The following is a 17,769-nucleotide window of genomic DNA, read 5'->3' on the forward strand; positions in this document are numbered from 1 at the left end:
CTAATATCCTAGCACTCGATGGACACTCCTTGTGCCTCCTTTGTCTGGGCAAGGGCCATGCTCCCGCCACCTGCCCTCATTCCATGGCCTTCACACCGCAGGCCAGAAAAATAGGGAGGTGCGCCTTAGATCCCTGCTCTATGCACAAATCTTGAAGCCTCCCTCCACTTTTATAGCTCCTGCCAAGGCTATGGCCGCAAAGAGCAAGCCCTCATCTTTGGCCTCAGGGGTCCCTGCCAAGGCTACTGCTGCTGAGGGCAAACCCTCTTCAAAAATTTCTGGGTCAGCAACCCCAGACAAACAAAGGTCCACGGACCAGGATGCGGCTGGCCACCCATCCTCACCAAAGAGGAATAAGTCCTCAGATTCCTCCAAACCAGAGAAGAGAAAGCACAAGTCTCGGGACAAGTCTAAGGACTCCTCCCATCACTCCAGGAAAAAGTCCCATCCCTGCCTGGACTCTGACTCCGACTGCATTCCCATACTGACGTGGTCACCCAGCCCGGCAACACCAAACTGGGCTCGGTACCATGCGCGCAGCCAGCACCTCAACCTCAGTTGTCTCCTCAACCCGACTCTTGGGCCCGACCAGATACAGCCACCTTTTTGCATTCTCTGTGTGAACCCTACCAACTCTCAGAGGGTGAAGAGGAAGCCTCCCCTTTCACCCAATTGGTGATACCGGACCGACTCTCCCAAACTTCAGAGGTTGTTTGTTTTGAGGACAAACAGGATTATGACACATCCTCTGTCCAGGCTGAACCTCCCAGACAGGATGTTGTTTTTGATCAAGCTACGGACACTTATTTTTTGCCTCTTCACCCTTCAGAGGTCCATGGAGGCCATTTTGTCTCCAACTTTCAACCAGTTGAACCCCTCTTGCCTCCTGCAAGCTCTTCAGCTCTGCATCCATCCCATCTCGGTCTCGCCTATCCTCGGCTTCATGAGCGGAACCAGCCTGACCCATACAGTCGACTTCAGCTGTCTCCCTGCAGGTGCACCCTTCGTTGCCGGTACTGGTAACCACTCAGGCTCTCTCAACCTACACCAGGACCAGGTCAGCTTTTGCTGAATCAGCAGAGCACTCTGACTCCGACTACACTCATGCTCAGCAGTCACAGTCTCTCACGGACCTTGATGCTCACTCTCCATCGGATGACTTTTTTTTTCCGGAACAAATGATCTGAATGGGCAAAGCCCTCACCATTGAAGTATTCTATGCAGACTCCCAGGCTCTTGACCCGATTGATGAGAGGGTCCCAACTCCAACCTCCATTGCCTTCCTGCCTTCTATGTCCAAGATTGCAAAGAGCTCTTGGCCCACTTTGTCTTTTGCCCAGCCTTCCACCAAAAATCTTGACAATCTCTACCACATCACACCTTCGGAAGAGTCTTGGTTGTTTGAACATCCTCGCCCGAATTCAGTAATTGTGGAAGCCTCCTAGGTCCGCTCGGCCCCAAAGACAACTCTCACCCAAAACTATAAGGAGGGTCATAAGCTTGACACCATGGCACGGAAATCCAATGCCTCTGCAGTCTTGGACCCTAAGATCCAGAGCTACTCAGCGTGTATGGCTGCCCACCAATAGCAGCTTTGGGGAAAGGCTCTTCCCTTATACAAAGAGGTCCCTGAGGACAAGAGACGGACAGCCATGCAGAAGCTCGTGTACTGGCCTCGCACCAGATCTCGGCGGCCAGACATGGCTGACTGTGCTTCCCAACAACTCTTGGGCTCCCTGGCTAAAGTCTTCGGACCTAACACCTCAAGCCAAACAGGCCATCGAAGAGCTCCCCTTCCATAAGGAAACTGATGGGAAGTTGGACTTCAAGAACAAAATGAAGAACACAGACCATAAATACGATATGTCTTCTTCCTCAACTTCTCGCCCTCCTTTCCCTCAACACAATTTGGGATGGCAAAGACTCCCTACCCCCCCCCCCCCCAACCAGGGTAGATCTAACCAGTCTTCGGACTATCACCAGCAACACTTCCCTCCCCAACAGCAAGGGAAACGCCAACAAAAACAAAAATACAAGCAAACTTTCCATAAGAAGGATGCAGCACAAGGCAAATGCCATTTCTAAAGCTCCCAAGTGCACTTCGTTTTTTTCAACCCCCTTTGAGGATTGCCTGGCCTCCTTCCACCACTCTTGAGCCTCCATAACATCTGACTCCTGGGTGCTTTCCATCATCTGTAGGGGTTATGCCCTGGACTCCAATCTTTTCCCCCAAGGGGTATCATTCTCACCACTCCCCCCTCAGACACCCTTCTCAACGAAGTGTGCTCTCTTCTTCAAAAAGGGGCCATTGAGCCCGTCCCTCCATCTCGGACCTGACATTGCCTTTTCTCTAGATAATTCATTGTCTTGAAAGCCACAGGCAGCCTCCATCCCATCCTGGACTTGCACTTTCTCAACTCTTTCATTGCCTATAGACGTTTCCGCATGGTAACCTTGGCCTCCATCTTGCCTCTCCTGCAGGAGTCAGACTGGTTCGCCTAATTCCACATCAGATTCGAGAGGACCACCGGGACCTTATAACCTTCTCTGTCGGCCCCCAATTGCTTTCAGTACCGAGTACTGCCCTTTGGACATTCCACTGCACCCAGAGTATTCACAAAGTGCATGGCGGTCGTAGCCACATACCTCCGCCAACAAAACATCATCGTCTTTCCCTACCTCAACGACTGGTTGTTTGTGGCCCCGTTCAGGCAGATGCTCTTCTCCCATCTCAAGTTGGCACTCTCTCTCCTTCCCCACTTGGGACTCATGATCAACAAGGAAAAGTCCACCCTCTGCCCAGACTAGCAGGTGCGCTTCATAGGAGCCACCTTGGACACCACGACCTGCAAAGCATACCTTCCTCACGACAGATTCCTCAACCTCAGGTCTGCAATTCGTCGCTGCCTTGCCTTCCGGCACATCACTGTGCGAACAGCTCAGGTCACCCTCGGCCATATGGCATCCACCACATTTGTCACGTTGTTGGCCCGTCTCCGCATGTGTTCCTTCCAGTCATGGCTCCTCTCGGTCTCCAACCTTGTCTTCAACAATCCACGCAAGTGGCTCACTGTTCCAGGGCCTGTCACCCGCTCTCTCCACTCGTGGCTCGACCCACTCAATGTCTTAGTGGGTGTGCCCTTTGTACCGCCTCAGACTTCACTGACCACTGATGCCTCAAACACGGGCTGAGGAGCCCATTTCGACAACCTCTCTGTCCATGGGAGATGGACACCACAACTCCACATCAACACTCTCTAGATGTTAGTAGTACAGAAGGCACTGAAGGCCTTCGAACCCTCCCTTCGAAAACAGGTCGTCCTCCTCCTCACGGACAACATGATAGTGATGTACAGTGGTACCCCGGGATACGAATTCACCGCGTTACGAAATTTCCGGGGTACGAAAAAGTTAGATTTAAAAAAACTGTTCCGGGTTACGAAGGATTTTTCGGGTTACGAAAATCTTTTCGGCGCGTTTCGGCGCGAAATTCAAAGCGCGGCTAGCGGCTTTCCAGCGGCTTTTAGGGTTGTGAAATGTATCGGGTTACGAACGGCGCCGCGGAACAAATTAAATTCGTAACCCGAGGTACCACTGTATTACATCAACAAACAGGGTGGTATGAAGTCGACCACCCTTCTTGGCCTCACCCTTCAAATTTGGAACTGGTGTATCTGAAGAAGGATCACCTTGCAAGCCATACATCTCCAGGGAGTGGAAAATGAACTTGCAGACAAGCTAAGCAGAGCTCCAGACTCTTGTCACAAGTGGCAACTGAATCCTCAAGTTGTCCTCCACCTCTTCTCTCTGTGGGGACCTTTTTGCCTCTCATCTCAACTCCCATTGCAACCACTTCTGTTCCAGGATCCCTTCACCTCGGTCCATAGGGGATACCTTCCTCTTCCAGTGGTCCAGCAAAATGTTCTACACCTTCCCCCCATTTCCTCTAACCACCAGAGTGATAGCAAAGCTACGCACCGATTGACCGGACGCGATCCTGTCCACCCCTTGGTGGCCGAGACAGCTGTGGCTCGCCCCCTTCCTCCATCTCTCCAACAACTAATTCTGGCCTCTGCTGCTCCGTCCCAACTTCCTGACCCTTCACAATGGTCAGGTTCACCACCCCGATGTGGACACTCTCTGTCTAGTGGCATGGAGGATTCAGCCTTGACTCAACCCTCGGTACCAGTCCAAGAAATCATCCAGGCCTCTCGAAAGCCTTTCACACAACACTCCTACACCCTTTAAGTGGACTAATTTTTTGGCCTTCCTGTCCTCAAGGAGCCTCACCTCTTCGGAGGTCAGTGTCTCCGTTGTCTTGGACTTCCTCCATCACCACTCAGCATCTGGCCTCTCCATTTCTTCTCTGAAATGCTACCTTGCAGCCATATGTGCCCACTACCAATTCTCCGGTCAGCCATGTTTCTTCACTGACCCACTCATGAAGAAATTTTTCTGAGGCCTTGTCAATCTAAGACCACCTGCATTGATCCCGATCTTGACTTGGGACTTCCAGCTTGTCTTAGCAGCACTCGCTACCTCATCCTTTGAACCTCTGGCTTCCTGTGACCTCAGGCTCCTCATCTGGAAGACAGCCTTTTTGGTAGCCATCACTTCAGCACGCCGGGCCAGTGAACTCTGTGCCCTCTGTACGGACTCCCCATACTTGAAATTTTTTAAGGACAAGGTTGTCCTCCATCCGGACATTTCCTTTCTACCAAAGGTCGTGTCTACCTTTCATCTTGGTCAAGACATAATAATAATAATAATAATAATAATAATAATTGACATCATTCTCCCAACGCTAGCCCTGGACCTGACCACCGACACCGAGCACCGGCTCTACTCTTTAAATGTCAGGTGGGCGCTAGCCTTCTACCTCAACAGGACTTTGTCCTCTCGTCGTTCTCCTAGACTTTTTGTCTGTTATTCCAACCTCAAAATGGGGCTTCCAGTCACACCTCAACACTTCTCCAAATGGGTGACTTCCACAATCCTCCTCTCCTATGAGATTTTTGGGAAGACTCCGCCTGCTCGAATTTGAGCCCATTCCACCAGGGCGGTAGCTTTATCTTCAGCCTTCCTCTCTGGAATTCCCTTGGAGAACATTTGCAAGGCTGCGATTTGGTCACAACCTTTGACCTTTATCAAGCACTGCAGACTTGATACCAGACATGGCAATGAAGCAGCCTTTGGCAGAGCTGTTCGCCTATCTGGCATGCATTAAGGTTAGTTGGCACCTGTCAAATAACTGACAAATCACACTGTTTTGCTGATTTAATATTTTATTTATTACCAAGACACTCCCTCCTCCACAGAGGACTAAGCTTGCCAGTCTAACCCATTTGTGTGCTTCACAGAGACCACGAAGAAGAAGGACCTGTAGCTGTAGTTCTTCGAGTGGTCATCTGGGAATCCACACAAATCCCGCCAATCCTCCCCCCTCTCATGTCCTTCTCTCTTCCTTCTCTGCTTTTCTGGCTGGAACTGAGAAAGGGTGGGAACACTTCCTGCCTATATACCACCAAAAACTTTTCCCTAGCAATTCCAGTAGGATCCGAAAATGCTGCGCAGGCACAGAATAACCCATTTGTGTGGATTCACAGATGACCACTCGAAGAACTACAGCTACAGGTAAGCAACCTGTCCTTCCCCTACCTTCATTGAAATCCTCAACTGTCATCTCGGCCTCAGAGGGAGCCATCGGGCAGACCAGCAACATCTTGGACTGCCTGAAGGAAGAGGCCCCTCCCTCCTCAACTGTCATCTCGGCCTCAGAGGGAGCCATCGGGCAGACCAGCAACATCTTGGACTGCCTGAAGGAAGAGGCCCCTCCCTCCTCAACTGTCATCTCGGCCTCAGAGGGAGCCATCGGGCAGACCAGCAACATCTTGGACTGCCTGAAGGAAGAGGCCCCTCCCTCCTCAACTGTCATCTCGGCCTCAGAGGGAGCCATCAGGCAGACCCAGCAACATCAGGGACTGCCTGAAGGAAGAGGCCCCTCCCTCCTCAACTGTCATCTCGGCCTCAGAGGGAGCCATCGGGCAGACCAGCAACATCTTGGACTGCCTGAAGGAAGAGGCCCCTCCCTCCTCAACTGTCATCTCGGCCTCAGAGGGAGCCATCAGGCAGACCCAGCAACATCAGGGACTGCCTGAAGGAAGAGGCCCCTCCCTCCTCAACTGTCATCTCGGCCTCAGAGGGAGCCATCAGGCAGACCCAGCAACATTGGGGACTGCCTGAAGGAAGAGGCCCCTCCCTCCTCAACTGTCATCTCGGCCTCAGAGGGAGCCATCAGGCAGACCAGCAACATCTTGGACTGCCTGAAGGAAGAGGCCCCTCCCTCCTCAACTGCCATCTCGGCCTCAGAGGGAGCCATCGGGCAGACCAGCAACATCTTGGACTGCCTGAAGGAAGAGGCCCCTCCCTCCTCAACTGTCATCTCGGCCTCAGAGGGAGCCATCGGGCAGACCAGCAACATCTTGGACTGCCTGAAGGAAGAGGCCCCTACCTCCTCAACTGTCATCTCGGCCTCAGAGGGAGCCATCGGGCAGACCAGCAACATCTTGGACTGCCTGAAGGAAGAGGCCCCTCCCTCCTCAACTGTCATCTCGGCCTCAGAGGGAGCCAGCAGGCAGACCAGCAACATCTTGGACTGCCTGAAGGAAGAGGCCCCTCCCTCCTCAACTGTCATCTCGGCCTCAGAGGGAGCCATCGGGCAGACCAGCAACATCTTGGACTGCCTGAAGGAAGAGGCCCCTCCCTCCTCAACTGTCATCTCGGCCTCAGAGGGAGCCATCAGGCAGACCAGCAACATCTTGGACTGCCTGAAGGAAGAGGCCCCTCCCTCCTCAACTGTCATCTCGGCCTCAGAGGGAGCCATCAGGCAGACCCAGCAACATCAGGGACTGCCTGAAGGAAGAGGCCCCTCCCTCCTCAACTGTCATCTCGGCCTCAGAGGGAGCCATCAGGCAGACCCAGCAACATCAGGGACTGCCTGAAGGAAGAGGCCCCTCCCTCCTCAACTGTCATCTCGGCCTCAGAGGGAGCCATCAGGCAGACCCAGCAACATCAGGGACTGCCTGAAGGAAGAGGCCCCTCCCTCCTTTAACTGTCATCTCGGCCTCAGAGGGAGCCATCAGGCAGACCAGCAACATCTTGGACTGCCTGAAGGAAGAGGCCCCTCCCTCCTCAACTGTCATCTCGGCCTCAGAGGGAGCCATCGGGCAGACCAGCAACATCTTGGACTGCCTGAAGGAAGAGGCCCCTCCCTCCTCAACTGTCATCTCGGCCTCAGAGGGAGCCATCAGGCAGACCAGCAACATCTTGGACTGCCTGAAGGAAGAGGCCCCTCCCTCCTCAACTGTCATCTCGGCCTCAGAGGGAGCCATCAGGCAGACCAGCAACATCTTGGACTGCCTGAAGGAAGAGGCCCCTCCCTCCTCAACTGTCATCTCGGCCTCAGAGGGAGCCATCGGGCAGACCAGCAACATCTTGGACTGCCTGAAGGAAGAGGCCCCTCCCTCCTCAACTGTCATTTCGGCCTCAGAGGGAGCCAGCAGGCAGACCAGCAACATCTTGGACTGCCTGAAGGATGAGACTTCTCCCTCCTTTAACTGTATTTTTATTGTATTAACGATTTTACTGTACACCGCTATGATCATCGCGGAATAGCGGTCTATAAATAAAACATATTATTATTATTATTATTATTGATACCATCTTAACTGACAATATCTTAAATACAGTAGAATGTAGGCCTGTAACTCCATCATCATCATCATTTTTTTCTATATGATTTTTAACATTGTTGCCTGATGAAGAAGCTGTTGAAGCTTCAAAAGCTTGCATAATACATTTTATGTTTTGGAGTTGGCCCAATAAAGGGGTCTATGCTTGTGGATTTTGTATCTTGTCGTATTTTGCTGCATGGCCAACATAGCTAGTTTTGAATATATTATGTTAGTGTTCTATCCTAAGAGTGCACATCTATTATTTTTAAAAATACAGCAAAACTCCTGCTCTTTCTGCAATGTGACAATACATGTCTAGGAACCCCTTGTTTTGTTTTGTTTTTGTGGTTCTTCAAAGGCTGTGTGCTCCTCCTCACCCATGATAGGAGTGCACCCTTACCCCAAATTTTTGCTATTAAGGGGACAAACTGATAGAATCCTTGGAATAAACATTTTGTCCTAATAATGCTACCCCTCCACACACACACAATCATTCTATTACACATGGACAGTATAGAAACCTTGATCAGAAACCTGTGAATAAACATGATAATGCCTAGCTCTCTGTACCACATTACCTCTGTGAAAGCCTCATTCATTAATCTTATTTTTGCCCTGTTAGTCTGGTGGGGTTTTTGGGGGGGAGGGGGAGGGAAAGGCTTTGTCACATTTATGTTCTATACATCTGAGAGCAAGCACGGTGTAGTGACTAGAGCTTTAAAAGATCAAGGCTCATACCTCTGCTTAACCATGGAAACCCACTTGGGCAAGTCACACTCCTGTCCGTTTCCAAGGAAAGCAATGGGAAACCCCTGAATAAATCTTGCCAAGAAAAGCCTAGAATAGGGTTGCCATAACTATGAGTCCACTTGAACCCACATAAGAACAACATAAGATGTTCTCTGGCATCTAAATAAGTATTTTTGTAGCAATTTGTTGAAACTGAACCATGGAGCATTGGAGAAGGATGTACAGTATGAGAGCATCTGGAAAGTAATGGCATTTTGCTTGCAAACTGTTTCAGCATTATCTGATTCAGAGATTAATGGCTGAGAGATGTATCCCGACATAAGAAGTTTGCATTGAGCTTGTTCAGTCACATTGGAGTCTTAGCCAACAGTACTGTCTTCTGGTGTTCTGCGTTCACTGCAAGATGCCTTTGGTTGCTCTCATCTTCTTACTTGCAAGGTGTACAAGGAAAAAGTCAAGAAATATGAATACAAGGTTGAGTGGAATGTATCCCTCGTGAACGGAGCACTGTAGGGATACATAGTCCACAGTGATTTGTGGTTTTTCAAAGGCATCATTATTGCCTGAAGAATACTGCTGAGGGGGCTCCATTCATGACATTATCTACTGATTTTTTTGAGGACATGCTATTTATCCTCTTTGTCATAATGCATATTTACTGGCACACTTGCACCAAAACCTTTCTCATTTATCTGATCAGTACTGCCAACTTTTCATATTTAATCTGTATTTTGTTCACAGTTTTTCACCTGCCTTGTAATATTGTTTGCTTGTGAAGTCGCTGCTGGAATCTGGGGCTTCGTTAATAAAGATCAGGTAAGGGATTTATTATGATGATTTATAGTGTGTGTTTTGTGTGGAACTTTCAGTTTACAATATGCCAGAGATCTCTCTGGTACTATAAGGACTAATACATTTATTGTGGCATGGATTTCATGGACCAAATCATAATACAGTGGTACCCCGGGATACGAATTCACCGCGTTACGAAATTTCCGGGGTACGAAAAAGTTAGATTTAAAAAAACTGTTCTGGGTTACGAAGGATTTTTCGGGTTACGAAAATCTTTTCGGCGCGTTTCGGCGCGAAATTCAAAGCGCGGCTAGCGGCTTTCCAGCGGCTTTTCGGGTTGCGAAATGTATCGGGTTACGAACGGCGCCGCGGAACGAATTAAATTCGTAACCCGAGGTAGCACTGTAACTTTTTAAATTGACCTTATCTACACCTCACAAACCTCTGTTTAGGTAGAGTAGGGCTGAGTGCCAAACTAAACATTTATAAAAGGCATTGCTGCTGCTGCTTTGTATTCCTGACTTATTTTTCCTTACAGTGTGTAATATTAGCAACTTGATGTTAGACATCATGATGCTAAACTTCTCCCTGCCCTCTGCTGGCCAGTGAAGCAGGGAGGTGGCAGGCATGTTGGTTTGCACATTGTTTATACTTCATGTATTTCAAGGAAACAAGAAGAAGAGGTAATGGGGCTCTTCACATTCCTTTACATGAGATTTTTCCCCAGACATCTGGTGATAATCCCAAAGCTTTCCAAACAGTTTTATGGTTACATAGAAATTCAGTCCAGGTTTTTGCTTCCAAACCATATACTGTAATCACTCCATTTCTCCACCCCCAAAGCACATTGAAATGAAGCAAAGAAAGTTACTCTTGAGAGTTTCTCAGTGCAGTAGGGTATTGTGTCCTAACTTTGTGCTTTAGCAACCTGTATCCTTGCCTCCACGCTGATTTTCCTGCTGTTGAGCTGCCATGGAACTCATATTGTGTTTTGTGTGCGTATATATGGGATTATGTATGTACAGTACAAAGTGCTTTTACAAAGTGACATAATTTCTAACAGATAACTTCCTCCCTAAAGATCACTAAGGCGGGTTACAGACCGCCAAAAAATACGTATGGAATACGTATTAGGGTTAGGAAGGGGCGGTGCTTCCACACACCCCTAACCCTAGTACGTATTCCATACGTACAACATGGCGGCGCCCCTTCCACATGGGGGCCGCCATGTTTACGTATCGGACGCATAGCGTCCAGACTTGTCGCGGTGCCTATGACGTCGCGAATGCGCCAGCAGCGCCTCGCGACATCACAGAGGCGCTGCAAGAAGGAGCTCCATTTTGGAGCTCCTTTTTTGCTCCACGCGGGAGCTGCGCGGTGTGGCTGCTGCGGCTCCCGCACAGAGCAAACGGCGGCAGCGACAGACCGCCTCAAAGCGGCGGTCTATAACCCGCCTAAGTTTCAAACACTTAATTGAAGAGCCATGTTAGCTTAGTATGAACACCTGGCCAATATCAGTGCCAGTCAGGCCACCCAAGGAGAATGATTACACAATCTGGGCACATCAGCAGAGGAGGCCCTCTCCTGTTCTGGAGATATTTCCCCTCTTCTAAAAAGTTTAGTGTTGTTGTTGCTGGATTATTTTTCTGGAGGTGTGGTGGTTACACAGCTTTATTTAACTCAGCCACAGCTTTATTTAAATCTTGGATTTCTTCAGTAGATGAGCAGATTATTTGGGAGTATTTTAAAATACTTTGTTAGTTTGAACCAGGAAATGATTTATCCAGTAAATTAAGTGTTAACAAAAAAATCTGTGTTTCTTCTGCTTTCCTTCTTGTCCACCCATTCTGTTTCATTCCCCTGCCCCATCTTTTTTCCACTTGTCCATGTTTTTCATTCTTCTTTTTGTCTGATAACATTATAGGCAATTAAATTTATCATTATGTTGTTTTGAGGGTCTTCTTTCTACCTTTAGGGTTCTTAAAATTTTTCATACACCTATAAATCTCACGGTTATCTCAAGTCTGTTGGTAATTTTCCTTTTGTACTTGGATAGCATGGCATAGAAAAATATAGTATTAAAGGTACAGTGGGCCTTCATTATACGCGGATTTGCCATGCGCTGATTTGAGCATCCGCGGATGGCAAACCCGACCATTGTTGCCAATGGCGGTGGGCGTGCACGTGTGCTGCCATTGGGGACAAAAGTTCCTCTCCTCCCCTCCTTTTTCCCTCTCTTTTCCTTCCCTTAATTCCCTCCCTATTTACCTCCTCCTTGCTGCTGCCGCTTTGTCTCGTCACAGAAAAGCGGGATAAAAATAAAAGTTTTATCTTTTTTTTTAATTTAACCTCCTCATCACCGCCACCACCTTGGCTTCCTCAACGTCACCACCGTGGGAGAGGCCGGGTGATGGTGCGGAGGTGGTGGTGGAGAGGAGATGGAGCAGCAGTGCCAGAGCCCTCCTCACCGCCTTGGCCTCTATGCTGCCATTGCCGCCGCCGCCACAGAAGGGCCAGGTGACGCCCCAGAGGCCTCTTGGCCTCCAGCAGCAGCACCTGGCCTTTCCCGCCACAGCAGCGGCAAAGAGGCCGAGGCAGCAAAGAGGCCGGGTGGTGGTGCAGGGGCCCTTGAAGGCCTCTGGCGCTGCTGCTACCCGCCTCCTTGCCGCCGCTGCCACCACTGTGGAAATGCAGGGTACTGCTGCTGGAGGCCAAGAGGCCACCACCCTGCCCTTCCGTTGTGATGGCAGTGGCAGTGAGGAGGCCAAAGCTCAACAGCACCACCCAGCCTCCTTGCCACTGCCGCAAAAGGGCCGTGTGGCAGTCCTGGAGGCTCTTGCCTCAAACAACACCACCCAGCCCTTCCGCAGCGGCAGCGAGGAGGCGGAGCAGCCGCGCCAGCCCAGAGGCCTTCAAGGCCTCCAGCACCACCACCCGGCCTACTCACCGCCACTGCCGCGGGAAAGTCCATGTGGAGGTGTTGGAGGCCAAGAGGCCTCCAGGCTGTCACCCAGCCCTTCTGCGGTGGCAGTGGCAGTGGCAAGGAGGCAGAGGCAGTGAGGAGGTCTGTGATGCTGCTGCTCCACGTCCTCTCCACCACCTCCGTGGAAGGGCCGGGTGACAGCCTGGAGGCCTCTTGGCTTCCAGCACCACCACCTGGCCTTTCCCGTGGCAGTGGCAGCAAGGAGGCCGAGGCGGCAGCGGCAAAGAGGAGATGAGTAGGGAGGGAAGGAAGGAACAAGGGAGGGAGGCAGGGAGGGAATTAAGAAAGGAAGAAGTAAGGGAAAAAGGAGAGATGGGGAGGGGAGGGACTTTTGTTCCTAATGGCTGCACGCGTGCACGCGCACTGCCATTGGGGACAATGGGACTTCAGCATGCCCAGATTTTGGTATGCGCGGGGGGGGGGGTCTGGAATGGATCCCCTGCGTATATCAAGGGCCAACTGTATGTTGATATTATTGTTTATCATCATACTTTAGCCCAAACTGAGTGTGATACAGGTTGAGTCTCTCATCCAGAATTCCAAAATCTGAAATATTCCAAAGAACAACACTTTTTTCATGAGTGGCTGAGATAGCGACACCTTTGCTTTCTGATTATTCATTGTGCACCAACTTTGTTTCATGCACCAAATTATTTAAAATACTATATAAAATTTCCTTCAAGCTATGTATATAAGGAAACATGCATGAATTTTGTGTTTAGATGGGTGCTCTCTCCAAAATACCTCATCATGTAAAAAGGTAAAGGTAAAGGTTTCCCTTTGATATGAATGTCTAGTTGGAACTGACTGTAGGGGGTATTATTAAGCTAAAGAGCCAGCATTGTCCAAAGACAATTCTGGTGGTCATGTTGCCAGCATGACTGCACCAAATGCTGTTACCTTCCCACCAAAGTGGTATCTATTTATCTACTTGTATTTGCATGCTTCCAAATTGCTAGATTGGCAGAAGCTGGGACTAGTGATGGAAGGTCACCCCATGATGCGGCACTTTGGCCTTCAACTACCAACCTTCTGACCTTATGATCATCAGAACTGGCATCTTAACCACTAAGCCACTTCATATATGCAAATATATGTATTCTAAAAAGAAAAAAAAAACATAATCCAAAGCACTTCTGGTCCTAGTGTTTCAGAAAAGGGAGACTCAACCTGCAACCAATCTCCATGATCAAACAGCAAATATGAGGAATGCTGAGGGTCTTGCCACAAAAGATCTGAGTAATTTTCATCAAAACATGCAAATCTGAGAAGCCCAAAATATTACTTCATCAATGTTTAACCCTTTCCATGGTTGGCTGAGTTAAAGAGGATAAGATTCTGCTTGTCACCTAGCAATCAGTGGGAATTAGGGGTTATTTTCTGAGGCCTTGCTTCAGAAATGCTGGTGATGCTGTGCCAAAATACATTTGACCTAAGTTAACAATAGGGGGTGGGGGGAGGATAGACATGAACTTTTTAGGTAATGACAGCTCTATAATATTTTCTCTTATTATTTGGAGACAACCTGATATAAAAGTAAATACTAACAAATGATTGTTTTACATAGCCTTATGTAAAATAAATACAATTGAATACTATTACTGAAGACTATAGGTCTTAGAAGTCCCCCCCCCCCCCCCCCCCGCTTTTTAATTAGACCTTGTGGAAAACCACAATTGTGCACTTAAAGAAATAATACAGTTTTCATGGGAGCATGTGATTCAAGGATATGGAAAATTCCAGCCCCACTGTCTAGACCTGAAAGAAGTGATGAAAATATGGGGAAAGGAAGTGACAGAAAGGCCCATAAATAAGCTGCTGATTCTGTTATCTTGTGATAAACTGGACTTAACTGCAATAAATAAAAATCCTGAAAGAAGAAAGGAGTCAGCAGTAAGAAAGAGTTATTAAGTCAGGGAAGGTAAACATATGCACAAATGGTTAGAAATAAAAGACACAGGGCTTATTTTTAATTTTTAAGAGTAATTACCTTTTGGAAGAAGCTGCTGGTGACATAGTAGGTGTTCTCTATCCGTTGCACAGTTTGCTTCAAGGATTGTATGCTGCTTTCTGAAATGTGTTTGTACAGTCAACCCTCCATATCAACTGATTTTTTTAATCCACAGATTAATGCATCCATGGCTTGAAAATATCCCAGAAATATAAATTCTCAAAAGCAAACCTTGATTTTGCCATTTTATATAAAGGACACCATTTTACTACCCTGTTTTATATGAGGGAACTTAAACATCCATGGATTTTGGTATCTGTGGGTGTGGTGGGAGGTGTCTGGAATCAAACTCCACTGTGCACCCTTCACAATTGAATAATAGGAAGGCTGGGGGCCTCCAAATGCCATTTTACAATATGTTTTATGTCACTGTTGTATCATTTTTATTTGGGTGATGAAGCCCTTAGGATTTAATATACCCATCAACAAAGAAGGATTCATCTTTTGCTTGTGAGCACTCTTATCTCTCCTGCCTGCCCCAGCATTTTGAAGTGTTTGGCCAAGGCTTAATTCTTAGGGTTACTGATAGTGTTCGTTCGTTTTTTTACTTTTGAAAGGAAAAGAATGTTCCTTTATCACTCCCAGACTGTCTTTCTTGTTTTTCTTCAGACTCTTCACTCATTGTCTTCTTTTTCCCCCCCCTCATCCCGTCTTGCTCTACTTCAAAATTTACCATACCACTGCAAGGAGGCGAATGTGACACTGTTATTTCTTTGGGAGCAATGTTCAATTATCCATAGACTGGGTTATGTTGCTTTTTGGGGACAACTTCCTCCCACCCCCACCCAGTGGCCATATTCTCTGAGGAATTCTAGGAATTGAAGTCTGAAAAAGTAACTTTTCCCAAGCTCTAACTTTACCTTTCTTAATTGTCCTTCATCCCATCTCTGGAGGTATAGCTGCTGGCAGTTCAGATTAGTTTTATTGAATTAGTTTTTATCCTGCCTTCTTCCCCACCTCTGCCAAAATGGCATTTAGGCCAGCAAGTACACAAAAAAGAGCTAAGCATTAGCACCAACTGGCCCTGCTGAATGAGAATAATCTGAATGTCACACACCCATTCCCCTGTATCAGATAGCCACTCAACTTCCATTAGCACTGGTGTCATCTGAGCCCTTGTGTATGTGGTACACAGTGAGGAGGAAATTCTATTACGGGTGTTTTATCCACTAGTCAGTTCCAGATGGCAGTAAAGAAATGGAATAGAGGCATCTTGAAGTTCTTAGCAGCTTTCCCCAAGGCAAATTATCCCCTAATAAAAAAGCTTCCCACTCTCACTTTTTAAAATGAAATCCGACATGCTGTTTCTCAAACTTCTTCCTTCCCAAGGGGCAACTTAGATTAGAATGGGAACGGCAAGTTCCCCTTAGCAAGCAGCTGCTCCAGACGTCTAATTACAAGATCTGATTGTTTGGTAGTGGTATTTTGGTAGAAGTACCAGTAAGAGATAGCCGTGAAACAGTTTCCATCTGCAACTTATTTGCACTGATGAAAGCTCATGTGACTACATTATGATTATTGTGGGCGGCAACATTTGTGATACTTTATTTAGTCTGGCTTTTTTAATATTTTGTTTTTGCACTTGAGTCTATGGACATAAATTCCAAGTGATCAAATTAATTACACAGAGTAAAAGTGGAGAGAAAATATTTCTTGTAAACTTCTCCCAATTAGCTTTTTTCCGTTGTTATTGTTATTGTTATTCATATTTCTTGTGACTCTAAACTAGAAATGTAATTCTTCACAAATTTTATTCTTGAAGGAAGTAATTTTAGGTTGTTCCTTCCCACTGTGCGAAGGTCTGAAAACACAGTTTTTGTGGCCTGTTCTTAATTCAGGGCTTATTCTGCATAAAATTTGCAATAAATGCTGTTTTCTGTGCAGATTAAGTCAAACTGGGATTCATCTCATTAGGGAAAATTCTTGCCAATCCAGGATTCTTCTTGTTAGGATTTCCTGACACTTGGAGATATGCACCAGAATCCTATTTGTCCTGTTACATTACATATTGCATATATCTAAAGAGGTAGCAGAATGCTAAGAAACATGGTTATTGAATTGCAAAGCTGTATAAAGGGACATTGGCAAGAGTGCTCAATGTGCATTGGTGACCAGTGCTCATCTAATGCAGTGTAATGTGTATTCATCCCAATGCAATGCACGTTGGTCTTTTGTCCATCAGGCACAAATGCATGTGGCCCATTGTGCATCAGTCCTATTGTGCATGGAGCACCAATGCACATTGACCCATTGTTCATCAGCCTGTTGTGCATCAGTCCTGATACCAATTGGTCACTTTGCCAGCTCTGCTACATAGTAACATAAGAGCAGCTCCCTACTGGCTATACTGTACTAGCTAGCATGGTGTAATGGTTTGAGCATTGGATTGTGACTCTGGAGATCAGGGTTCAGATCCCAGTTTGGCCATGTAAACCCACTAAGTGACTTATAGTAACAGCACCCACAAAAATGGCCTTGTTTTGTCCCAAGAGCAATACTATGGACTTTGGGTGTAGTAAGGCCTCTGGCTCTCGGGAACACAGCCAGAACAAAAGACTTGTCCACAGATTTCTTAAGTTTCAAAAGCTTTACTGGTTATAAACACAAATAACATGAAACTGATTTCTTCTTTCTCAATAGTCCTTCCTAAGTACCTTGCTCTCTCTTCTTGGTGGATTCTATCTTTCTTCTTCTGTGGACTTATCTTTTTGTCAAAGGAAAATACTCTCTCCAGGACTGACTTGGCTGAAATCTTACTACACACTGAGACTAGCTAGAGGGAGACAGCATAAGACCCTGGGATTTCCCACAATCCTGGTCTTTCTTAAAGCTGTAGATCTTTATTTCCCCTCCTAAACTAATACATAGAAAACCTATTATAATCTTAACTAAATATATGTCTCAAGAGCATCAAAGATGCTCTGGAGGCATGACAGGCCTATTGTGATATTTCAACAACAAAAAAACCCTCACACACAGATGAAATGAGTCATTCCCTCAAATATCTCATATTCCAACTTTCTAAAGTTTTAAAGATTTAATGAGCCATTTTGAAGCTAATCCCAAAGCTACTTTCAGAGAGATGTCAGTCTGTTTCTGTAGCACAAAAAAAAAGGAATGTTGCAACACCTTAAAGACTAACTAATTTATTTTAGCATTAGTGTTTGCTGACAACAGCCCACTTCTTTAGATGCAAATGGATCCTAGAGTGGAAGCTGCTTGGTAACTTTATGACCTTCAGATGGATACAGGTTATGCTCTGGAACACAGCAGTAATGGGATGCTTCTTAACACTCTTTGAGGGCAGTGGCCAAACTGAATATAGTAGCCAAATGTAGTGATTGCCATTATGTGTACAATGGAAGCCAAGATCTTGTTTTTGAAGAAGGGCCACATCTGGAGTAGCAGCTGAAATGGCCTCAGTGGCTGTCACCCCAGTATCCAAAAATAAACCCAAACTGTAAACCTTTCCTTTAGAGGAGAGAGCGTGAGACACACAT

At 47.2% G+C, this 17,769-nt stretch overlaps 1 protein-coding gene across 2 annotated transcripts in view; it reads left to right on the top strand.

Annotated features, from left to right (window-relative positions):
- Positions 1 to 17,769, top strand: part of CD81 (CD81 molecule) — a 98,540-nt gene that overhangs the window by 68,042 nt on the left and 12,729 nt on the right. For both annotated transcript variants that reach the window (XM_089520998.1, XM_089520999.1), the window contains exon 4: positions 9,225 to 9,299. In XM_089520998.1, the coding sequence (XP_089377124.1) occupies positions 9,225 to 9,299 (75 nt within the window). The remainder of the gene's footprint in view (positions 1 to 9,224; positions 9,300 to 17,769) is intronic.

Source organism: Sceloporus occidentalis, unplaced genomic scaffold (genome assembly GCF_023333645.1).
Source record: "Sceloporus occidentalis isolate IW3139 unplaced genomic scaffold, rSceOcc1.0.p SCAF_4, whole genome shotgun sequence".
Taxonomy (NCBI): Eukaryota; Metazoa; Chordata; class Lepidosauria; order Squamata; family Phrynosomatidae; genus Sceloporus; species Sceloporus occidentalis.